At 36.7% G+C, this 25,362-nt stretch overlaps 4 protein-coding genes across 6 annotated transcripts in view; all 4 read right to left on the bottom strand.

The window, feature by feature from the left end:
* Positions 1 to 981, bottom strand: part of LOC129791555 (methylcytosine dioxygenase TET) — a 90,522-nt gene extending 89,541 nt beyond the window's left edge. For all 3 annotated transcript variants that reach the window (XR_008750727.1, XR_008750728.1, XM_055829735.1), the window contains exon 1: positions 447 to 981. The gene's annotated coding sequence lies outside the window, so the exon portion shown is untranslated. The remainder of the gene's footprint in view (positions 1 to 446) is intronic.
* The window catches only part of LOC129791558 (trifunctional purine biosynthetic protein adenosine-3), a 1,078,967-nt gene that overhangs the window by 433,285 nt on the left and 620,320 nt on the right, over positions 1 to 25,362 (bottom strand). The gene's annotated exons all lie outside the window — the stretch shown is intronic.
* LOC129791559 (potassium/sodium hyperpolarization-activated cyclic nucleotide-gated channel 3) overlaps positions 1 to 25,362 on the bottom strand; it is a 1,048,222-nt gene that overhangs the window by 543,644 nt on the left and 479,216 nt on the right. The window lies entirely within an intron of this gene.
* Positions 17,107 to 24,927, bottom strand: LOC129791611 (peptidylglycine alpha-hydroxylating monooxygenase). Its single transcript, XM_055829847.1, has 4 exons — positions 24,417 to 24,927; positions 19,647 to 20,013; positions 19,167 to 19,554; positions 17,107 to 18,299 (listed from the first exon to the last, which is right to left on the bottom strand). The coding sequence occupies exons 1-4, from the start codon at positions 24,546 to 24,548 to the stop codon at positions 18,131 to 18,133; spliced, it is 1,056 nt and encodes a 351-aa protein (XP_055685822.1). The 5' UTR covers positions 24,549 to 24,927; the 3' UTR covers positions 17,107 to 18,130.

The following is a 25,362-nucleotide window of genomic DNA, read 5'->3' as shown; positions in this document are numbered from 1 at the left end:
ATTATGATTAATTTTTATATGAAAAAAAATAAAAGGAAATGTAATTTTCTTACAAAAGAAATTTAAAAATAGGAATAAAAGAATTTGTGATAAATAATTCTTGGAAGAAAAAAATGAGGAGAGTTCATTTTTTTTCGGGGTACTCCGGGGATGGTGAACCCACCCATCCGCGGAGGAGTAGCAGCAACGGAGAGTCACGTCGTCACGATGCCATTTATTACGTCGCGATGGCTACGTGAGCTCGTTTTGCAATTATCGTGTCAACAACAATCCACCCGCACACAGTGTCCTCCCTGCACGAGCCCCATGACGCACACCATCGACACAGCGCGACGCCGAGGACGTGGCGGCGACTTTCCACCACAATTTCCCCGACACATTCCCCATCGATCGTACAGGGACTCGTAAGGAGTGTACAGGACAATATAGACAAAAATTAACCTTACATGTTCCAGGACAGAGAGTGTGTGCCTCGGTGGTATCCAAATGGTCTCTTTGGCCCCGGTGAGTGTCTCTTTTAGCATCCAAATTCTCGTGGACAATGCAACATAAAAACCTCACTTGTTTTTTTTTCTTATAGTCACGCTGAACTTTATTTTTGGGGAAAATCACTCAACGAGATAAAATCCATCGCACCACAATCTCCCGATGGAGTTGCATTTTAGCATGTGATCCGGGATAGTTTAGGTTAGGAAATTTTTGTAAGTTATGTAGTGAAAACAATCGGTGATCTTACAGATAGTCGTATTTGTTGGAAAACATTGTTTATGTAGAAGTGTCTATCGCGGTTTTTTTGTATTCTTTCGCTTTAGTGTACAAAACTCTCTTTTATAATGTCTCTCAATATATCAACTCAAATGGTTCGTTATACCTTATTTTTTGCCAGTTAGCAACACACAACTGTCACTGTACGAAAGACACACAACAACTGAAGTGAGCGAGAGACGACAGTCCGCGCCGTACCCCCGGAGTAAAAGTTCGCTTTCGTTGAGAGCGCGCTTATGTTGTGTGTGGAGAGCAGCTGGCATCAGCCACCAATCAGGGTAGTGAAACCGTTGTCAGTGCACTCACCATCGACCATTGTGTACCATTGCGCCACTTACATACAATTTTAATGAGGCGCCTGGTGCAGGGCTTCGTGCGTGCGAATGTATTTGTGACACTTGCCCGATGACAGCACGAAGATCCTCATCGGGGAATATTCGTGAACCGGTGGTGTTTTGCACGGTGGTTGATTCACACAGTCGCGCACACAAACACACAAACATTGACTTCCTGCTCTCACCCATTGAACCCTGCCATTTATTCTCTCTCTTGCGCATGACACATGTCTCACATCCCTCTTGGATTTTATTCTTTCATCACGCACACACTCACCGCAAGACGAATGCTTTGTTCGGTGCGGGGTCGGGGGTGCCGAGAGAGTCGCTAAATTATCACCGCGAGAGCGAGAGAGAGAGAGCGAGCAAAAGAGCCCGCGATGAGTGTATCAAACGCACACATGCCGGCTTTTACTATCATCGATCTGCCAAACAAAAAAAAACGCCACCGAACTATCTCTGCATTTGTCAAATTTTATCTCTCGCCTCTCCAGAAGAAGACAACACGGGGCACATTGCGGAAAATTCATCGAAAAATTCTCTCAAAAGTCACTGAATAGTCCGTTTCTTACCGATCTTTTTCCTCTGTTAGATTACATCCCCGCGACTTCCTACGTTAGCCGGCACACGAAGGAGCAAAAAAATTGAAGAAGCATATACAGAAAAAGCAATTTTATGTTTTTCAGGGAGGAAATAATTTAAATCGGTTATTAAGCATCTTCCCTCTCACTCGTGCAGCAGACGCGGCGAACCTTTTAGCCCCGCGCATTCGGGGAATACGACGAAATGTCCTTGAATTGTATCATATTCTCACACTTTGCCAGGATGTGTTGTCTGCAATGCAACTCCAGCGTTGCCATATTTCCCAAAAAATTACTCACAGATCCAATAATATGTGTATACCGAATTTTCCACTGACTAAATGCAATTCTAACGATGACTCATGGATTTTCCAGCCAAACACACCATTTTGTGTGCGTCACATGAAAATTGCCTCCAGGATCTTCTTGTGGAGTGTTGGCTGAGTGAGAGAAAAAAAAATAAGTCAGCATAGCATTAATATCCTCGCAACTAGAAATCCATGGAACGAATGGAATATAATGGGACGAGTTATGCAAATTAAACTGTTTTAGTTCCAAAAAAGGAGTCTTTGTCCTCGCATTTCAGCCATGTCACTCAAATTGCTCATCCCTTTGTCATCCCTCGAGAGCAGTGTCTGCCAATTTTTATATGTAGTACCTCCACACAATACTAAAGTCTCCACAACTACGAGTCCATTAAATTGAATTAGTTTGTATTATACTTATTATTTACCTTTTTATATATAATAAATTTTATACATACCTAGAATTTTCCATGTTTTTCTTTCTTTTCTCTTGTACTTTACATCTAATTCTTTCAATTAGCGATAAGAATGCGCCTATTGGTCACTATAGCTCCTATAGCTTCAACTAGGATGCTCCATTGATGTAGAAAGGTAAGTTTGAGGATGTAAAAGGGGAAAAAATAAGTAATTTTTTATGAGTGAGAATAGTTACCTACATCCGAGCTGTCGTTATATGGAGCAACCACTGTAATTAACAAAATGGACGCTTTATAGGTCCTAGCGTCAGCCAAAAAGATAATGAATAAGTTCAATCGCATCATTACAATTTTGGTCAAAGCTTTCAATGCTTCTGTGCGTCTTCTTCAGTGGTCAATTGTGTCTTGTTTTTGAATTTCCTCAAACGTCCAATTTTTGTTGGACATCTTTTTCTCTGATTTTGGTTCTATTAAAGATTTCTTTGACTTCTCACTTTGGCAACTAACTGAAATTTAACATGAGATTCGGTGACTTTTGGCTCAAAGGTCGATGGATACTTTCTCGAACTATTTTTTTTAAACTATTTTATGCCATTTTCTGGGAAACGCGGATGAGCACCATCTTCACTGAATTCTTTATGTGATCTGACAAGTTTCATTGTTGACGTTTTTGAGGCGAATTCCAGTGTTTCCCGTTGACATTTTAGTTTAGAATCTTCCAGTGATCCACTGGAATTATTTGCGAGCCTACAAATTGCACCAATTTATATTTTGTGGTTAAAGAGACATTTTGAAAATTGTTCTACTTAACAGAATTATATCAACTCTATATTTAATTAAACCTTCCACTGAAGCCCAACCCTCAAAAATAATGTAGTTCTCTGAAAGTAATAAAAAAAACGAATAAAAAGAAGAATTTCTTTTCCAAAGAAGAGTTTTAATAATAGATGATTAATTTTAACAGCATTTTTATTGGTCAACATTGTCTTACAGGGGATGTAACCTCGATGCAAGGTTAATTTGAATGACAAATTCTTATTACAAAGCAAAATCATTCAAGAAGAAAAACTCAATGGGATTCGCTTAATAATCTATTAACTAGGAAACTGATGGATATTTTTAGGGGTTGGAGAGACACGGAGGCGTCTCTTATTAGGCCCGAAAGCGAGAAGAATCTCTCGCTCGGTGAAAGTCCCATTGAACAAGGATGAGAAGGAATATCTCAAGACGATGTGGCACACTCAATAAGGTCCCGATAATCCGACTTTGGCCGTAGCCTTCCGCAGAAAAAGTCACGCAATCACACACTTTTCCGGAGGAGCTTCCCTAATGAGGCGTCAATTTTAATTGGATAAATGAGAATTGGTTGGCAAATTTGGATCGAGTTCGAGCCTCCAGGGTGGCCATTAGGATAATTATGTGAAGGTTGGCCATGTGGGGTGGAAACTCCTTCAATGTGGAGGGAGTTTTTGTACAATTCTATTGTATATAAAGATGCTGCAAAAGATGCTAAATCGAAAATTCTATCAATCTGAGGCCAATTGGCGGGATTTCTCACATCTTGAATTTTTTTCTTTGAATTTGATGAGAGAAAGAGCTTCCTTACGGCCTCTTTCACATAATTTCCATCGCATAATTTAATAAATTGAATTCTCTGTGTACGTACATACAGCATAAATGGGCCTAAATGCAGTAAATAGCTGTGAGTCATAAATAAAATCCATAATAATTCTGCGGCTGAGAAAGTTTTTGGTTTGCAAACGAGAGCGGGAAACTTGCGTGGCCGGAAGGAGATTTCTGGTTTTTGGAATCAGTGGTCCTGAACTGTGTGTGCAAAATTTATGATTATGGCATGAGAATTGAAATTGAATTAGAAGCCAAGCCGGGAGGGAAAGCAACTTCTGAGAAAATGTCTAGTAAATTTTCAACGGTTGAATGCACTCATTTGGCGGAAGTTGTAAAAGAGGATGGTGGAATATGTAATTAGGCTTCTCTTGTACTACAGCAGCGACATCGAAGGACATATAATTGCAGCAATGTACGCGCAGGACACTCAATGTGGATTGTTGGTCTCAACAGCCCCAAATGAGTATTTTTCTCCTCATTTTCTGCTCTTTTTTTTCGCTTCTCCCTTTTTTTCTGTGTCCACCTCTTTCTTCAAATATTTATAATTATTTCCATACAACACTGACTACTACATCCACTACACATAGCATTAATACATACATAATATATATTTTTTAATCATTTCCAGGACCGTTAGAACACACCAATATCAATAAAATTCAGTGAATTGTAAAAATTGGACTACCAGGACGAAAGAAAAAAAAATCATCAAATGCGAAAGTTTTTCATCCAAGAAACTTGAAGACTTCCCAAATAAAGGAAAATGAAGAAAAAAACACGAGAGATCCCAGCTCTCGTGAATTTATTCACAACTTTCGCAATATCTGGAGTTTTGTGTGATAAAATCATAAATTCCACGCTGAAAACTTTTCCGGGGTTCAGCATCAACTGCCAGTGACATTAAGGAGACTCTCTCTGTGGGTGGGGGTTGGAAAATGTCGCTGGATTTGCAGTGAAATAGTGGGGCAAAGGTCACAGAGGGTGGCTGGGGGTGGCAAAAGAGAATGACAGGGTGGAAAAAATTATGAGGCACAGCGATGAATCATTTGGCCCATTTTGCATTGCAAAAGTCGTTAATTTGAATTTTGTCGCACTATGCTGACTTTGCTGCATGATTCGCGGAAAAGTTCACGGAATGATGTAAGCCAGCGATGCAGCTTGCTCACGGTTGACCCCCGCACATGAAAGAAAAATTAATTTTCGTACATTTCTGCATGAAAAAAAGCAAAATTATTTTGAGGGAATAAAATTTTTAAACAAACAGCCGAACTGAATGGCAAAAATGCGCACTGAAAAGTTTCTTTGAAAAAAAATGGCACAATTGGGCGCAGGAGTGCATTTCTTGCGCATGGCTGGTGCCACCGGCAGTTGGCTCAATTAAAAGTCCACACGGAGGAAGTTTTTGCAATATATGCACACGCCACTAACGGTGACCGTATTGAATTTCCTTCGCCGCCGCCGTGCAAAAAAAAATTCCGCCCGGGCCCCAGAGAGATTGCGTGCCGCAGTCAAAGGCCTGATTAAAGTGTCAACACTCCTTGAGGCAAAAGGAGAGATCGTGTGGGATTTCGGCATTCTCTTAGAGGGAGGGTGAACCCGCGTTTGGGACAGTGTGGCAGTACAAAAAAGAATCTCAACACCCTTAGCATTTTTACAAAAGACCTCACCTTTTCATTGCCGCTCCTGCCCTTCCGCGTCATTCGGTGCTCACCTTCGGTACGGAGGGCAAAAAGTGCAGTGACCCCTTTTCTTCAGAATTCCTCTTCTCACAGAGGGTGTCCCACCACGAGACACAACAACGGAGGAAAGGTCCAAATGGCACACGGGAGAGGGTTCTTTCGCGAAAGGGAAAGGATTTTCTTTCCTTCGTTTCCTCATGTACCTATCCCGCATAGTGTGCTGGTGCATGTTAACGGATCAAAATTTAAAATTTGGGGGTGAAAATGAAGATTTAAAGATTTTTTATCAATACTTTTGCTCAGTTTCTTAATAAAAAAATTAACAAAAAAAAGATTTAATATGTGTACTATTAATTTTTTTTCTGTGGAGGCGCCTGGTTCTATTCTACATATATCATATTTCTTTGCAATAGATTCATTGAATCCTTTGGAATTCTCCCTGTTAATAAAAAAAAGAAAATCTCCCCAGCAAATCACGCAGAGATGAAAAAATCAGAGAGCACCTCATGCGTCCTCCTTGGCCACTCTTCCAGCCACTTCTGCTGCAGCACATTGCGCGCTGAGGGTGCTTTACCATTTCCCAAAATGACAGAGATGGTGGTTGCCTAGCAACTTTCCCACTGAAGCGGAGATTTTTCTGGCATTTTCCACGACGCCGCGTGCTAGTCAGATGGATGCAGAGGGCGCTACCACGTCCTGGCCAGGCGAGGTGCGGGAAAAATCAGCAAGGTTGATAAAAAATTGGAGGCATGTTTATTAAATTTGTGCGAAATAAATTCGTTTGGCTGAGGTTTGTCAAAATTACAAATTGCCAAATTGAAAATTTTCTGCTGGAAAATTTTCTCTTGGCTTTATTGAATTTTCCACCGGGAGTGACAGACTCCTAATTTCGGGGTTTCCTCCACTCCATAGGGCATGCGATTAAAATGTAATGAAAATTGAATTGGGTCCGAATTTTTCAGCACGCAAGACGGAGAGAATTGAATTAAGGAGAAGAACGAAGAGAAATTTCAAAAGTTCTTCAAGCTTGGACATTTCCACATGCTGGACAATCTCTAAAGAAAGTCTTTCTCTGGGCTTTTTCGCCTCAATTTGAGGGAAATTTCGCACTTTATTTCATTCTATTGTACCCCACAAAATGTCTCTCTTCAAGTTCTTTGATGATTTCACTTTGTGGCAAATCCTTGGCTGTCTTGGGCAGGATAATTGGCACAATTGAATTTTGGGAGAGAAAAGTCAAAAGCGCCTTTTGTCTTGCTCTTCAGCTGCAATTTAATATTAAAATATTCCTGAAGGGCTTGTATAACGTAAATAAATATTAAATTGCAGAGAATATGAAATGCGGAAAAGGATCAAAAGTCCTGCTAAAGTTAATTAATATTAATAGAAAGCATGTGCCAGCATGAAAGTAACTTAAGTAAAAAAAATAGTCTGTGCTTCTTGTTAGTATGTCCTTTACACGTGTATGCTTCATTGCAAAGAAAATTCTAAATTTTAAAGGATTGAATTTCTATTCTAAATATCCTTAAATTCTTAATCCAATTTTAGTTCTTTCTTAAATGTTTTCTTATTTGCCAGCAACTGTCAATAAGCCTTTAGAGCATTAAGCATTCGAAAGAATAAAAAAAATATCCTAAGAAGCATATGTTCGAAGTAAAACATTTTTTATATAAGCTTAAATTTTTTTAAAGGAGTTTTATTCAAAATATGATTCATTTTTAATAGAAGTAAGATTATTTTTATCAAGTTTTTCTTTGTATATGAAATTCTTAATTAAAAGCATTGGTTTTGTAGCTAATTTTCAAAGAATTATTTTGCAGCTTATGCTTCTAATTTCTTTTTCTTCGTTAATGCTTTAGTTATATAAAATCTAATTCTGTTAATAAACTGTGTTAAGTGCTTCATATCAATTTTATTCAATAAGCATGGTGTATTTATTTTTTTCATTTCAAAAATAACTTTTAATTCAAATATGCAGCATATGCCTATAAAACACAATGATTACGAAGCATATACTTACTCCTATTGAATTGTGCTAATATGCTTCTTATTCATATGCTGTAAAGCATCATTATTCTTCTTATTTCTTCTCAAACAAATTGATTAAAAAATTGAAGGCCAAAAAATTTTAAATTGTCGTCCTTAAATTATTTTAACGAATGTACTCATATATGAAAATATTCTCAAATTTCTGTTTTCTGCAATTATAGCGCATGGATCGTTTGGAGCATTTGCCGCATACATATATACACAAAAGACATTGATGGAGAGAAGATATCTTGTCGATTACCCCCTTGACATCATCCTTCGGGGCCTTCCTTCCGCCACGACAGAACACAGTTATACATTTTTTTTTCTTTTCAGCTCCGTGTCTCGCTCCTCGCCGCCCCGGGAGCAACGGAACAAGAGCTGAAGCCATCAGCCAGGTCGTTGCTGCCGACAACATGAAATGTGCAGTTTTCGGAGCAGATGTTATAAATTGTACATAAAACTCGCTATATATCCCATCCCGACATTGTTGTTGCCAGCGATAAGCTGCGTGTGTGTGTAGCGAGGAGAGCTCGAATGAACTGAGAGAGCAACATATATATGTAGGTACATAAAAAAAAGAAGGTCTTCGAGGTACAAGACGCAGGAGGGACTCCTCGTACTATGTTGTGTATAGTAGTACCAATGTGTGCAATAAACATAATATAACATTTATGAATATTTGATACTAGTCGCCTAATTAAATTGAATGGCAAGATGTCTCTCGGTGCGTGGAATTAAATGTTTTTAAACATTAAATGCATTTTGCCGACAGTCCAGCGGGAAAAGTGGCAAATGGGGACGAAGTAGAGAAGGGAAAATGAAGATATTATTATTCGCCAGCTATGTGTTGCAATTTTTATTATTGAAATGGAAATTAATTTGTACAACGTCCCTCATTCTCGCGCGAGGTGGGAAATTTATTTTATATTTTTTTTATTAAGAAATCCACGAGGTTTTTCTTTCAACAGCAATGCTGAATTAATTCAACTTTGGATGGAAGATCCCAACAACCCCTTAGCCCCGCACACAATACACCCCGTGGCAAGCACTGAATGCATTTTGTCTGTGTGCCCCCGAAAACCTGAAAAGTCGAACATATGGCTGCAGAGAAGGAGTGTTTTTATTATTCGTTCTATATTTATTATTTTATTTTATTTTTTCATCCTACCATCAAAACTCTCGCAGCGATGATGCTCGCCCTATGTAGTACTGATGAGGCGTACACAATAAATGTCCATTCTTTATTATCATTTTATATTGCTATATAGGTTTCGTTTTAAAAACATCCCAACTTTTGGCGATAGCTCATCCTCCTCGTACTAATGCAAAAACACTTCACGTTAGGCAGGCATAAGGGGGGAAGTATTTTATTATTATGATTTATTCGCAATGGAAGTTTTAAAATAACTTCTACGTTTAGCAAAACGTCGCTGGAATGAGTAAAAAGTTGATTTTTTATGTTTTCTATTAAAAAAAATATTGAGAATTTTGTGAAAAGCGAGTTAGAATAGTTATTCATGGAGATGTTTTATTGCATTTGAGCCAAACATTTAGTTGATTCAAAGGAAAATTCAGAGCTCCAGTGCTTTTTCATGATTCTTTTTATTTAAAAATATAATTTAAAGGATTTTCTTTTTAATAAGTTAGGAATTGTGAGAATATAAAGTGAGTTAGAATAGTTATTCCTGGAGATAAATTTTTTAGTATTTGCATATGTCTTGTAAGCATATGCTTCAAGAATTCCAAGTTAATTAAACAAAATAAAAATCAAAGCTCAATGCTACTAATTAATTTATTTTGCTTAAAATAATTATGACTAACAAAATTAAAAAAAAAAACTTTACAAAATATATATATTTTTTTTAAATAAACCACTAATACCATAAAATAAAAATCAGAAAAACTTTCTCAATCTCTTGCCTAATCTCAGTGGGAAAAGCATTTTGCCTTGCGATCTTTGGAATTTTTTTGGGCAGAAGGACGTATTTTTAATGCTGCAAAGATGGTCACACTGAAAAAGTCCCTCTGATAGATCAGAATGAAAAAAAAATCCGAATGAGGAGGGAGTTTAATGAAGTGGCACTGAAAGTCGAAAATCAGCTGCTTCTTCCAATGGCACGAGGGCATTCACAGAAAATTTTTTCTATAAGAAATGCGTGCAAATCTGGCCCTTCGGTGGGAATATCACAAAGGCCCAAGGATGCGGGGATTTCTCAACAAGAGGCGCCGTCAGAGGATTGCCATTTTGGGACAATGGAGACACATTTTATGTGTGTGGATTTCTATAGCAAAAGGGAGATCTCAAATTGAATTTTCGCCTGCGACATTGTCAATTTCGAGCCAATATTTATGCATCATTGCTGCGTATTGTTCGGAAATACATATGTATGGGAAAAAGGACTCTGGCTCCGCGGGGATGTGAAATCTGAGGTAATTCCCAGGCCTGTATCTTCCTAAAAATATTATTGCTCATCTCCTGAGTCTCCATGGACATGATCACTGTCCGGGAAAATTCTACAAGTAAATATAAACGAGCGATTTAAATATTCCGCAGAGCAATTTCTATTGTTTCGTCATTTTTTACATTCATAATTTTCCTCTTCTCTGAATTCTTGCAGCGTCGATGCAATTAAGGAGGAATCCAAGAAAAATTGTACAAAAGAAGAGCCTTTTGAGGTGCACGGTTGAATGACTAGAAATTAGCAGTTCTCTGCCGTCTTACAAGCACACCGAACACGCCGAAGAGTGAGCGAAGCGACCAGGTGGTGCGTTCTTGTTAATAAATTTAATTGGCTGAGAAGGTCACTTGCGAAGAAGTCAAAAAGTGAAACATTTTTTCCATCGTCAAGAACCCGAATTGCGGCCCAATTTAATTTTACAAAAATTGCTGAATTTCAAATTATTCTTCGTAATTTTTTTTTAATTTTCAGAATAATATTTTGGCGCTACGTCCCATATAGGAACAGGGCCGGCCACCCTATATGATGTTGTTGTTCTCCTTGCGGAGAAGTAGTGGGCGGCCTTGCTAGATACTACCACGTGTGGGCCATTTTACGGATAGGAGTGTATCAATCTCCTGATCCAACCGGTCAACGTGATCTAATTGCACGTTGGCGGGGATGGGGCGCGTTGCCGGGTTCTGTATTCGAACCGGCGACCTTTGGATGCGCAATCAAGCGCTCTATCCACTGCACCCCAGGCCCAGAATGCTTTTTGATTAAATGAGGGAGGTTTTCGCAAGACTGGTACATTTTTATAAAATTGCTTTTGTACCTGTAATAAATAAATATATTTCAGGATGAGAAACGGATATTCTATTCCGTTAAAATTTGAATTTTGAAATAAATTTAGCATACTTCATAGCAAGCGTCGCGTCCTTTCAGTTCAGTTTTTTTTAAATACTTTTTTTAAACTCTTGTTTCTGTTTTCCTCGGGTTTTCCTTTATAATTGTAACACTATTTAATAAAAAAAAATAAGCAAAGGGAAATCAAATCGGTCATTTCACAGTAAATAACTATAAATAGCCATGCTAGTTGTTTTAGTCCAAGGGACGCCATTCTCACCAGCTTATCACGAAAGACATTCCCCTACACAGAAGCACCCTGACTGATCACCCTCGGCAAATATAGGCAAATCTGCAAGTGCCCGTAAGGTGTGTAGCATAACACTTTTCCGGTGGCATCCCTTAACACGAGGGGGGTGTCACAAATAATTGGCACAATTGCAACACAAATTGGCGAGAATTCAAGGGCGCCAACGTGGAAGGGTTGCATTTTGTTTTGGGGTGGTACAACCTGCTACAAGTACAAAAAAAAAGAAAACTCGCGGAGGGTTGCAGATTTGCCACTTTTTTGGGGTTCATCCCCGTCTCGTGGAAATATCAACAAGCAGCACGCACAAGGGGACGCGCCACGCATAATTGGGCCATTTAGCGCGGACCCTTCACCATTTTCCACCCCTCATGTGCCCTTCTTTTCCCTCTGCTGCATGGAAAAGGAGGTGCGAATATGCTAGTGCACCCTCTCAAAAATCTTTCTCTAAACGGATTCCCCTTTTTAGTTTAATAATTTTGCTCTCTAGGGTATTTTATTTCCACAAGTTCTGCTTTTAACGCTTTCAATGTACTAAAAAGTGGCGTCAGTTTAGCAGTTAAGGGTGTCTTGGATGTGAATTTTAGCATTGTATAATAATTTTATATAGTAATACAATCTCTGAAGGGATGAAAAAATCCAAGAGTTCCGTACCTTCCTCTTTTGAGGGGAACGTAGATGGCGCGCGGACTGGTGCAAATTCGGGGGTAAGCGAAATGCAAGGAGGACCTTCCTCCCATTCACAAGATCATTTGCTTTCGAGCGCTCATGGTGATCACTTAAAGGGTCGCATGAATTGAGCGTTTTTTCTATATGGACTTTTTTTCTGTATGAACTTTTTTCTGTATGAACTTTTTTTTTTGTACCTACGATGAGTGGGTTGCAGAAGAGGTGCACAAAAAAGGGCTGAAGGAAGAAAAATGTACACGGAGTTGAGTTCAGATCTTGCAACATTTTTGGTTGAACATTAGTGGGAATGAACAGAAATACATTTTCTTTCCCTTTTGCACAATGAGATCTTCCAAAGTCTCGAAAAGCACAAATTTTGTCTTTTCGAGCAAAATTCTGCCTCAAACACGCTGGCTCACTCAACACAAGCTAAGATTTCTTAAGTTTTCTTAACTTTTCTTAAGAAATCTTAACTTTTCTTAAGAAATCTTAACTTTTCTTAAGTTATCTTAAGATGTCTGAATGGTGAATTTTACCCATTTGGTTGAGAAGACAAAATTTGAAGGAAAAAAAAATTTAAAAAATTTCTCATTTTTCCAAGGAATTTTGGGATAATCCCAAAATACACGTCTTTTCACTCTAAAACGTACAGAAGAGCCAGAAAACGCGAAAAACTGATTTTGGTATAGACTCGCGAAAAGTGTTGAATTTGGGGTTCCTTTTGGACTTTTGCACAACCGCACGACCGCACAATCGCACAACCGCACAACCGCACAATCGCACAAACGCACAATCGCACAAACGCACAATCGCACAAACGCACAACGCACAACCGCACAAACGCACAATCGCACAAACGCACAAACGCACAATCGCACAACCGCACAACAAACCGCACAAACGCACAATCGCACAACCGCACAACTGCACAACCGCACAACCGCACAATCGCACAACCGCACAAACGCACAACCGCATCGTTTGCGCAATCGATTGTGCGATTGTGCGTTTGTGCGATTGTGCGGTTGTGCGATTGTGCAGTTGTGCGATTGTGCGTTTGTGCGATTGTGCGTTTGTGCGATTGTGCGATTGTGCGTTTGTGCGATTGTGCGTTTGTGCGATTGTGCGTTTGTGCGTTTGTGCGATTGTGCGGTTGTGCGATTATTCACCAGATAATTCACCATTCAGACAGTCTGAATGGTGAATTTCACCCAATCTCTTCAACATAATGATGCAGTCGATGATCTACTTCAAATATCTCAATTAATGAATTCTAAATTCCGAGCAACAAAAAATCACAGCTAATATGCCGAAACATCGCTGAAAATTATAAAAAGTTTTGTTCATAGAATAGAAAATAGAATTTCTTTTATTCTATTATTTTTAATAGAAAAAATTTCTGTTATTCTGGTGTAGCCAAATATTGATTAATTATCTTATTTTAATCAACTCAATTTCATTTTTTGAATAATTATTTTTTTTTAAAATATTTTTTTTTTCAAAACTTACATATATTTCCACAGAGTTTTCAAAATTATTAATTTACTCGCATGTAGAAGAAAATTTTTGATTTAAAGTTAAATCAAAAAATGATTGAAAAGGCCTTTAAATTTTTTTTTTATATAAATAAAAGTTTTCTATTGCAAATTTTAAATTCATTAGTAGCAATATCAGCTTGTGTTGAGTGAGCCAGCGTGTTTGAGGCAGAATTTTGCTCGAAAAGACAAAATTTGTGCTCTTCGAGACTTTGGAAGATCTCATTGTGCAAAAGGGAAAGAAAATGTATTTCTGTTCATTCCCACTCATGTACAACCAAAAATGTTGCAAGATCTGAACTCAACTCCGTGTACGTACATTTTTCTTCCTTCAGCCCTTTTTTGTGCACCTCTTCTGCAACCCACTCATCGTAGGTACAAAAAAAAAGTTCATACAGAAAAAAGTTCATACAGAAAAAAAGTCCATATAGAAAAAACGCTCAATTCATGCGACCCTTCAAGTGATCACCATGAGCGCTCGAAAGCAAATGATCTTGTGAATGGGAGGAAGGTCCTCCTTGCATTTCACTTACCCCCAAATTTCCTTAAAAAGACCTCATGCGCCATCTACCTTCCCCTCAAATGAGGAAGGGCCGAAACGATTTGGGCACTTTCGCCCTTCTTTGTAATACTATGTGTAGATAGCAAAGATTTTAGGCATGATTGTGGACGTTGTGGAAAATATTTGAATGTTGCCAATGAGCCTATGTACTAAAATATTCAGAGAACATTTTTGAATAAGAAGATCATAACGGAAAAAATCTTTTTAAAAGTTTATTACGTTTTAAAAAGAAAGATTTTTTACCTGTTTAATAAAAATTATAATTAGGTACATATTGAAGGTCTGTATAATAAAAAAATAAATGAATGATTTAAATGATCAGCAAAGATACCTAATTAATGGTTCAAATAATGGAGACTTAAGGACTTTAAGAAGCAGTTATTAAAACGATTTTTTAATTAAAAGCTTTGTATTCTCACTAAAAATCAATAAAAAAATTATTTTCATTTAATTATAAAGTAATTTTAATTTTTAATATCTTAAACAATTTTTTTCTTCAAGAGTTTACTATTGAGTCTTCTTAACTAATCTGTTACAGGGGAGATTCCCATCATCATGAACTAATGAGGTCGATGTGATAAGTACCTACAATCTGCATAAATTAATTCCATTTCTTAGATTACAAAGAACTTATTTGGAATATAATTTTGTTTACATTTTTTCTATAAAATTAAAGATTCCCAGTAAGGTCAAGAATTCCCTGGTTGTCGTGATAAGATAATCTTTTTTGCATTCAATGGTCGGGTATATAAAGAAGAAAGCGTGTTAAACATTCCAAAATTTCTTTTTCTGGTAAGACTTGTGGTTACAAGTAAGTATGTCTGTTTAAATCTGATTTTTACGAATAACTTTTAAATTATTAATTATGCTAATTTTCTCAATTTTACTTTCAGGCTGTTCATTTCATCACATACTACAAGACGTTTTCTTCAGCAATGAATCATTGGGAAATTGCCTGTATTTTGATAGCATTGGTATTATCCACGCAAGTAATTGATGCTGTTCCTTTATTACAAACCTATGAAATCAAACAAAATTTCCCGAGAAGACAAAGAGATATTATTAAAATAAAACCCATCATAGTTGATCCATTGAATTCAAGTGAAGAGAGTGAGAAGGATGAAGCTCTGGAAGTTGCATTAGGTGCCACAAATTGTTGGCCAAAAATTGACAATAAGTATGCTGGATGGTTTCCATGGAATTTGGATCAAAAAGTGGAAGAGTTAAAAAAGAATTAGTCGTCTTCTGGTCTTGATCAGCAACACTAATTCACTGTCAGCAGCAGCTGCATTAATGGACAAAAATAAAATTTAAAGGATTTTTTTTTTGGGAAAAGATACAATAAGAAAAAAATTGTTGTGAAAATTCCGCTATAATGTTTTATGAATAAAACAGCCATTAATAAAAGCAAAATAATCTTTTATTCTATGTTCTTAATAGGGAAATTGATGAGTATTTGTTGTAATGAATCAAATATTTAGGTAATTAAAAACTTTGTTGCTCAAGATTTTATGTAAATTAGAATGTTCTTTATTTGAAATTACTTTAAAATGTATTGAATTACTTATGTGTGTGGATTCTTTTTTTTACAGTTATTGAATGATCATATATGTATTATGTACAGGTGAATTGAAGACTGAGGGGGATCCCCAAAATTACGGATGAACTAAGAAAATCGACATGATAAGTACAATACCTTCCACTTCATATTTGACGAAGAGCTTATTCAGCACTATGTACCTAATTATAGAATTTTGTTTGATTTTTTTTTTGTATCTTTAGAGATTCCCAGAAGAGTCAGGAATTCCCTGGTTGTTGCGATAAGTTTAATCTCTTTGTATAGTATTAAATGGACGGGTATATAAAGAGGGAAGATCATTCATCAAATATCACTTCTTTGAGTAAGACTTCTGTAAGTAAGTATAAATCTGCTTTTCACGAATTATTCTTTTAATTTATTAATTATTTTAAATTTCTCAATTTTCCATTTAGGACACCCGATTTCATTCCACACATCAGGACGTTTCCTTCTGCAATGAATCATTGGGGAATAGTTTGTATTTGGATGGCATTTGCATTATCCACGCAAGTAGTTGCTGCTCCAGCCACTCCTATTCCTCCTCGTGAAGGAACTCTAGAAAATCTTATTGCACAAACCTTCGAATTTAATAACCTATTAATGAAACCACTAAAGCAGATTAATGAAACATCCTCTATCACAGTTAATCCAGTGGATTCAAGTAAAGAAGATAGTAAAATTATGGATATTAATAAAATGAAAGAACTTGCTATCCGCGTAGCAGAATGTGTTATAGGTAAAGTATCAAACATTAGCAATATATTGATTTTATTAATAATATTTTATTTATTTTTTTCTTCTTCTACTACATAGAAAAGTATTATATTGATGAAAGGAAAAATAATGCGAACGAATTAATATTCCTACCTTGATGGTCGTAAGGCGGTGGCAGCTGCATTAAACAGCGGAAAATATGTTTAAGTCCTATAGTTAAAAACAAAATTTTAAAAATCCTATTTATTTTATCAGAAAATTAAAAAATATATTTATTAAAATTTAGAGAAGAATACAATAGACAAAAATCAATGTTTTTTTTGTAAAATTTATGCTTCTTTGATCATTGAGAACTTAAGAATAAATTGATTATTTCTTTTAACTGTTTTTTTTTCTCTCTAAATAATTCACAAGATTGGACAAGGGATAGAATCGATAGAATTAAAGGTATTCTCGTCTAATAAGATTAAAAGTAGGCATCTAAAAAATTTTAAAGTTCGTATTCCATTTTATTTCTTCATCAAAATTATCCTTTAACTAAGCAAGTTAAGAGACCCCTAAGAGACTTACCGCATCTGGATAAAATAAGAGACTTTTATGAGGCAAAAACCTGTGGAACATATTTCCCAGTATCCCAGTACATAAAAGCTAAGAGTTATGCTTCTCTCAAAGCTGCAAGAATTAAAAGAAAAGTAAGAGAGAGAAAACAAATCAACAATTCTAAAGGTTTATAGATAAATTTAATAATAATATTTGATATACAATAATAGGAATGTTTTATACAGAAAAATAATTGATATCTTATCAATCTATTCAACTTTCTCTTCTTTTCATTAATTTTCCAACGATTTGAGGAATTAAATATAAATTTAAAATTTCCTCTCAACAGCCCACAATCGGTCCTTTTTTTAGACACAAATCTCTTTGTAAATATAAATGCCATTCTTCACACATAAAACAACCCATTTCTTCCTGATTGAATGTTGTACCATCGCTCAACGCTTGGACAATATTTAATAGAACCATTCTTGAAGATAAAATCATTTTTCTTCACATTTAAATTTATTTTTGTTTTAATTTTTACTTCATTCTTTTTTTAATCTTACTTTTTATAGTTTCTTATGTATGTCCTAACATCATTTTATATTCTTTTTTAAAGGTTTTTTCTTTTAATATATATATATTTTTATTTTTTTTTATCTCTGACTAGATCATTGTGAGAAATCGATATTGGGATATTCACAGTGTAAAGTTTCTTTTTCATAGGTTTGCAATCTAATGCAATAGAGTCATAGAGAATAGGGAAAAAGTGATTGGGGAAGGTACATTTATATATAATTTATAGTTATTTTTATAGAAAAATATATATAAATCAACTCCATCAGCCTCCACCTTTAAAAGGGATTTTACTCATATTGTGAAAATTGTCCAATCTAAAAATCTACTCTAAAATAGCTGCGCTTCTTCCATCATTAAAATTTCACTCAAAGATATGATTTCATTTGTTGAATTGATGAATTCCCTTTGATTGGGAGGAATTTCTTTATTTTCTCCAGAAACTTACGAAATATGGCGGGAAAATTTTGGAATATTTCTCTGTAGATTTTTTTAGAGTCCAGGCTGTGATTTTCTTAGTAATTAGTTTCCCTTATTTTTTTATTTCATTTTTTTGTGCTTCTTTTGGCTACCCTGCGTTGCACTTTGATGTGATTTTTACTTTCAATTTGACGCCAATCCCCCACCTACAACGTACTGGCAGCAATGTCAGGAATGTTGTTTAGGTCGGAACTTGGGAATTCCCAGCGATACTGCGGCGGTCCCATGGAGAAGCAGTACTTTGTATTGAGGGGCTCATCATTATTTACGTAGTACATCAAGTAGAAATTGCACATTTCGTCCTCATTCGTTGCACTAAAAAATATTTTTTAAAAGATTGATAAATTAAAAAGTTTTTAACGGTTTTAATTTGGAGCTGGAAAAATAATTGAAAACTTAAGAAAAAAAATTGAATGTTAGAGATTTTAATAAATCTTTGAGCACTACATCTAATCTCTAAATAATATTTATCCAAATAAATCTTCGGGGCAACCAAGAAATCCTTGAAATTGTTGAAATTTTAGAAGAAATTCTTTAAAACTTCAAGGATTTCTACTTATTCTCTATGTCGCTGAATAAGGTCCTTTAAATAATATAATTAATATTCTCTGATTAGATATGCTAATTCACCTCAATATCTTTGATTATTTTGCCCCAATTTTAATATTTATTCATTGCAAATTAAACAAACATTGACCCTCTGATGTCAAACAGAACTCATGGTCGGCTATTGAAAGCTCCTCTCAACTACCCCCCTTCCCTACCTATGGCCATGGATTAAATTTATTCTTGGAACCTCCAACGTAGAACTTTTGAGTTCACAGCAAATATTATTATTTGATTAAAATTGTTTTCGTTCGTAAAAAAAGAATTTTCTTAATCTTCTTAAATGTAAAATAGGTCTTTGGGACTATTTTTAGCTTCTTTAGTTCTTTAGCTTTTTTAGTTAACCAGTTTTCTAGTTCAAATTTAATGGCTTATCAAGTGAAGCATTTTTAACAGCGTGTCGTGTGTTAACAGGCAAAAATAAATTAATTGCTTTTCATGAATACTAAACAGGTGGAAAAAGTAGATAGATGGCCCATCAAAACTTTCGGTGTTCTTTTGTTCTTTTTTTTTTAAATCAATTTGGTTGAAAAACAAACTTAGGAGAAAAAAGGGGGAGAAAGTGTTGAAGCTCACCCAATTCTCGTGATGGTATCCCGATCGCTCTTCATGGTGCATCGTGCCGCGAGGCGATCCCCAAAGCGAATTGGTTCGCGATTTTCAACAGGGTAGAACATTTGCGGTGTGAGGGGATCCCTCTTGCCCAGGAGAGTCCAGTGATCGACACCTTGATCATCTCGCCGTACACGATACCCCGAAACAACCTTCCCAAGCCCGTGGGTGTGGGTTCTGTAGGCAAATGGATGAATTTCCTTGTGTTCCGTTATATCGCACGATGCTTCCATTTTCTCCACACTATGTGGGAGGATTTCCCCAGCTGTACCCAGTAGTAGGACTCCTGCTTGCTTTGGCATTGGTTCCAAAGTGTAGTGAATGAAGATGCCAGAATCGTCGCGGCTTCCGTCTTTATTTTTACCAGAATAATTAATAAATAAATTGAAAGAAAATATTAGAATTTTTAATAAAAAAATTAACAAAAAATCAAAGAATCTTCACCTTTGAACTGATCAACGTGAGCATAGTGAACCTGCAGGATGATGTACTTAATGGGCGAGTCAAGGCCCACCTTGAAGCCAACTCCATCGGGAAGCTCCAACTTGGGAGCATCCCTGGCCCAGGCGTAGATTATTTGGGAGTGTGCTCCCTTTCCGCACGGACTGAAGGATTCATCGTCGTACTCATTCATCATCATGTGCCGTGACATCTCCCCGCAATCCCAAACAGGGCGATTTGTGCCGGGCTTTCCGCATCCATAGAGAAGCATATGATGGGCTGTATTCATCGTAGCATTGGGTTCAAAGCCCACAATGTAGTAATTTTTTGTGTAGTCCACTTTAACAGGTGTACAGAGGTACAATTCAGGCTGAAAGAGAAGAGTTTCTTGAGCAAATTCTTTATTTTGAAAATTCCAGAACGTCGCTGGAAAAATTCGAAAAGATCGCTTTGCAAAAATCCAGTAAATAAATAATTGAGCCAACAAATACTCAATCTTGATTGAATCAACCAGATTGATCAATATTTGATAAATCAATTAAGTAAGTTAGCAGATTGATCAATTATATTGACCAAAAATTGATCAATCTCAGGCCAATTCTGACTGCTCAATAATTGACCGTCTTTGTGAACATATTGACTTAATATTGAGCTCAATATTTGATCAATTTTTGGCATCAAACATCTTCGAGATCAATTAGATTAAACTACAAGAAATTCAATCCCTGCCAATTCCTTCTGGCCATGGGGTGAGCTTTAATTTTCCTCTCTCAGTGGGGTTGTTTTCATCACATATATGCCCCCTGAAGACATGCAAATTCCTCCCCAAAGAACACACGAGAAGGGATGGGTGGTAAAATGATATAAAATTGAAGGAAGCTGCCTCTTAAATTCCTCACATGAAAGCTCAAAGGAGGTAAATTTAGTTTTCCAAGCAATGAGTTGTGTGTGGGTGTCTCCACAAAGGGGGTGAGAGAAAGCTTTCAAAGTGATTTTGCTACAATCTTAATTGGAAAATGCGTCGTATGAATTGAAAGCAGTGAAGTTTGAAGTTGTTTTGATTAAAATTAATTAAGGATGATTTTCTGAAGCAAGTCCTTGTTAATTTTGTATGAAGATATGATTCCCTTATTTGTTGTTTAGATGACAAAATTGTGGAATATTTTGTTAAAAGTTAGGTAAAAGGGAAAATATTTGCAGCACGTGTCCTGTGGAGGATATTTTCATTTCTTGGTGGCTTGGAGATTGGTTATCAATGCTAAGATGCCCAAAAGAACAACAATTGAGATGAATAAACGATTAAGTAAAAATTTTAAAAATCTCCAAACTTTGCAACTTAAATATTATTTAAATAAATAAATCTTCTCTAATTAATACTTCCCATGTGCGAGGTGTTTTGGTGAAAATAATCCCCTTTGAGATTCTCCCTTTTGGATTTTCCCATAAATCCCCGTAAATTGATTTTCATCACAATCCGTGGCTGTCAATAATTTTCATGAAAACTCCGTGGGAATTCCACCTGCGAAGCTGTGAAGGATTTTTGCTTCCGCCCGGAGAATTTATTTTTGCGCCCCCAACAACACCCACGCTTTACGATACTATTTTCGGAGCTTTTTACCCCCCATGGGGGTGCCTCAACGCTCTGGGAAACTTTTTCTCACCTCTCTGTACTTGTGGGTGCTTTTTTCTCTCGCAGGAAAATAGTGAAGAGATGAAATGTGATTTCCAACCCGGCGCCTCCATTTTGCAGTGGAGGTGCCTGGTGGTGGTAGCAATTGAGCAAAGGTGGCAGAGAGGATGTCTTTTATGTAACTTTTCAGGGTTTTTCCCTCGAGTTTTTGGTACAAAAAAAATCAACTCTGAAAAATTGCACGAGCTTCGTTTATGCGAGAGAAGCAGGTGAGTTAGGGGCTTTGCAGGCTTTGTCATGAAGTGAAAATTATGCTTCGTAATTTTGGGGAAATTCGCGGATTTGGTGTTGAAAAGGACGGCGGAAGTATTGTTAAGTCATTTTCCAAAGCTTCACAGGGTGTTCCTTTTATTTTTCACGGAAAATGTGTCAAAAAAAAATACAAAAATTCAATTAAAATAATTTAATTTCTTTCCTTGGAATGATTTTTATCGATTTCTAGTTTATTTAAAAAAATAATAATTTAAAAAAAGTAATTTTAGTTAAAAGTACAAGAGATCAAGAGTTCATAGATCTCTATTTTCAACTCACAATCTTTCAGAGTAATAACAAAATAGAACTAAGAAACTTTTTCAAAAATTTAATTCATAAATTATTTTATTTTATAACTGATAACCACCCTGTGCTTCATCCCTGTGAGCTTTACTCAGCTGGTACTGTACTTGAACGCCCACTATCTTATCATTCATTCCCCCTGGGTTTGCCATCATGACGACCTATACTGGCAAAAAAAAAGGCCGAGTGCCATCAATAGACGACGAGGGCGAATAATGATGAGTTTGTGTTTTCCACACGAAGGGATTTATTTGGCATAGAGAGAGAGCTCTCTATCTAATTGACGCATTTTTTGCACTTTCCACCCACATGCGCTATATAGAAGAATTTCCTGCCAATGTTAATAATATTGCGGAATGAATAATTATATACGTATGAAGAGTTAACAGGAGGAAAATTATATTCCAAATATTTCGCTGAAAAAGTTTTTCATCGCACAAAGATCAAAAGAAATGTCTTTTAAGGGAGGTCCTTTGAAAGATTTATGCTGAGATTTGGAATTATCTTCTCCATCTGTGTAGAGAAGAAGAGAACTCCCGCTTTTTTAGACATTTAAGACTTTTACATTAAGTGGAGAAGAAGAAAAAAAGTTTCCTTCCAACGACCTTTCAAGGATTCCACATGGAACGGCACGTGGATTTACTTTACTTTCAGTCCTTTCATCAAAGAAATTCTCCCCAAGGTGTATTTATAAGTGCACCACTGCTGGGTGGGAAATAACCACCAACGCACATAAAAACATATCTTATGTAAAACATACAAAACACCCAGACGACGGCAATAGAGTCAAAGATCGCGGAATTCCATCACTTTACATGTTAAATGTGGAACTTTCTTATCAACATGTTGGCTTCTTTTTTTTCATCACTTTTCCTTCTTAGTGATTATTTTTGATGTATTTCGCAATTTGTGCAAAACTTCTCTTGAGCGCGGTGAAGCCAGACACAGAGAGAGATTGAAAAATCTAATAAAAAACCATTTGCAGTGGCTTCTACATCGCGGGGGGATTTAAGTTTTCCTTTCAAAGCTCCAACCACATCTCTCTAGGGGATGGTATAAATGCCATGTCTTTCACATCATCGCACATTCTTCTTCGTCTCCAATGGAAACATTCTTCGTGCGCCCGTTTTTTTATATATTTTTATGGGAATTCCTGTTTTTACAATGACACATCAAGAGAATTTTCTTTTCCTCAATTCCTCAGCAATGTTGTGGAAAATTTTATTTTCAGAGATTTCTTTCGAAGGATTAATTTAATTGCTTTGAACTATGTGCGCATTGAAGGGTATTTATTTTAATTAATTTTTCCCCATCCTAAAAGGTTTGATGTAAAATAAAATTGCTTAAAATAGAACTTTGGCAATTATTTTGCAAGAATCTTTTATTGTTTTTATGTTCAAAAGTTTAATTCGATTCGATAAGATCATGGGGATGATTCTGATAAAAATCCTTTTTTTTTATATAATTCATCAATTCAAAGATTTTGGGTATTCTATGAAAAATCTTTTAAGATTTTGACAGTTTGTTTTTCTTTTTTTAATCGTATTTTTAAAGGATTTGGATTTTTTAGAGAACGATTGAAAGATTTTAAAACAACAACTGTCAAAATCTTTCAACGACTTATAAGTGAAAAAAAAAAGATTTTTAAAAGAATCTAATCTCATATTTTTGTTTAGACAGCGATAGAGACGTTCAGTAAAACTCGGAGCCCCTATTAATTTTAATAAATCTTAATTAATACCTTATTCAGAACAAGAATGCATCTAAACTAGGGTGAAATACAAAAAAATAAGAAGAAGAATCAATATCTGGAGGAGCATTAGAATTTAGAACACTGATTGGCTGATGGATTGTGGCAAAGCATTTTCATTGGATATTACTTCTTTTACATATGTGGGTGGAGTCTCATTGCAAGGTTAATTAAAACTGATTTTCTTTATTTCAACTGTTTGAAAAAATATTTAACATAAATTTAGCATATTGCATTTGCATAGAATTATCACGCGATCGATTAAAATTATTCTTCACTGCAAGAACATTATTTGTCGAGAGAAGGTCTAGCTCGACGCACCTCCTCCTAAATTTAATACGCAACATGTTGATTGAAAATTCAGCGGCAAAACCCAATAAATTGCGCCAAATAAATAAGGATGAAGGTGCCCCCGAAATCGATTATTTGCCGATATGTTTTTGGGGTTTTTGGGATCAACAGCCGTGTCTTGGTTAGTGTGAGAGAAAAAAAAATATATGCCGCACTGACGAAGATGGTGTGCAAATAAAAACCAACTGTTGAGAGGCATCGCGCGAAGAAATTAGTGAGTAAGTGTGACTGAAAAATCCCCACGAAGAGCTACAGACCTGGCCAAGGTTTACAACAATCCGAACTGTGTTACAAAAAAAGAAAACATATTGTGGGACTTCCAATTTGGAAAAGGACTCAAAGGGTGGGAAACTTTCCACCCCCAAAAAGCTCACTTGCTATATATATACGTACACATGCTATATGTTGAATGAGAATAAAAGCTTACCCTGTCTGGATGGACGTTGGGCATGAGAATGGGATACCGTCCAATGGGAGCGTGCTTAGCCATCGTCATCCTCGCCAGGGAGACAAGGATGATCCCACAGGTGATCCTCAGTGCCATATGGAAAAGCTCCATTGCTCAATGCGCGTATGTGTTTACGGGAGGAAAGTTCTTCTTGCACTGCCACCTCACGATTCTTCACATATGGCGCACCTCCGAGAGTCACGCAAAAATGACACCTTGAAGCAATTTCAATTCCACACCCCACTCAGCATCGTCACACCTCGTGCACACACTTTAGCGGGCATAAACACAGAGAATTCCTTACTTTCGTGAGCACCCAGAATGTTCCAAGGAGCGCAACAATGGGCACCTGCCTGGCATTACCGTCGCACAAAAAAATGTCCCACAACTACCAAAATGCACCCCCACACTGACCAGACTCCGTGAGTGACTGAAAAAGACCTCTCCTGCTTGGAGATGTTGCGACTCCTCCGTGGCTATTGTTCGAGAGCGCCACTCATGGTGGGAGCCAGTCCGTGACGTAGGCTGCTGACGTTGCCTCTGGGTCGCACTGGGGACACCGTGTTCCAATGTGAATGCCGCGGTGCACTCTCAGTGCCCCCTGAACCGCAGCTGGAATGACCTGGAGCTGGAGAGGGAAGCATGAGAGAGAATAAGCTCCAGCGCATGTGCGCGCCTGAAAGACCATTACAAAATTTTTCTTGGACCCTATTGGTTCATGGATGGGAAGATTCTAGCCAGGAAACCCTGGAAAGCTTCTTCGTGGCTTTTTGTGGGCAATTCCCACAGTTCCAGACGCAGACCTACGCAAATGGCGGGAATTTTCAAAAAGAACTCAACGTTTTTTAAGATCTTAGGAAATTATGAATAAAAGATTTTCTTATACAAAAACTATAATTTTTTTTTTATTAATAATATTTTGAAA

Source organism: Lutzomyia longipalpis, chromosome 3, assembly GCF_024334085.1.
Source record: "Lutzomyia longipalpis isolate SR_M1_2022 chromosome 3, ASM2433408v1".
Lineage (NCBI taxonomy): Eukaryota > Metazoa > Arthropoda > Insecta > Diptera > Psychodidae > Lutzomyia > Lutzomyia longipalpis.
The sequence above is the reverse complement of the archived record's forward strand: the minus strand, read 5'-3'. Positions and strand labels throughout refer to the sequence as shown.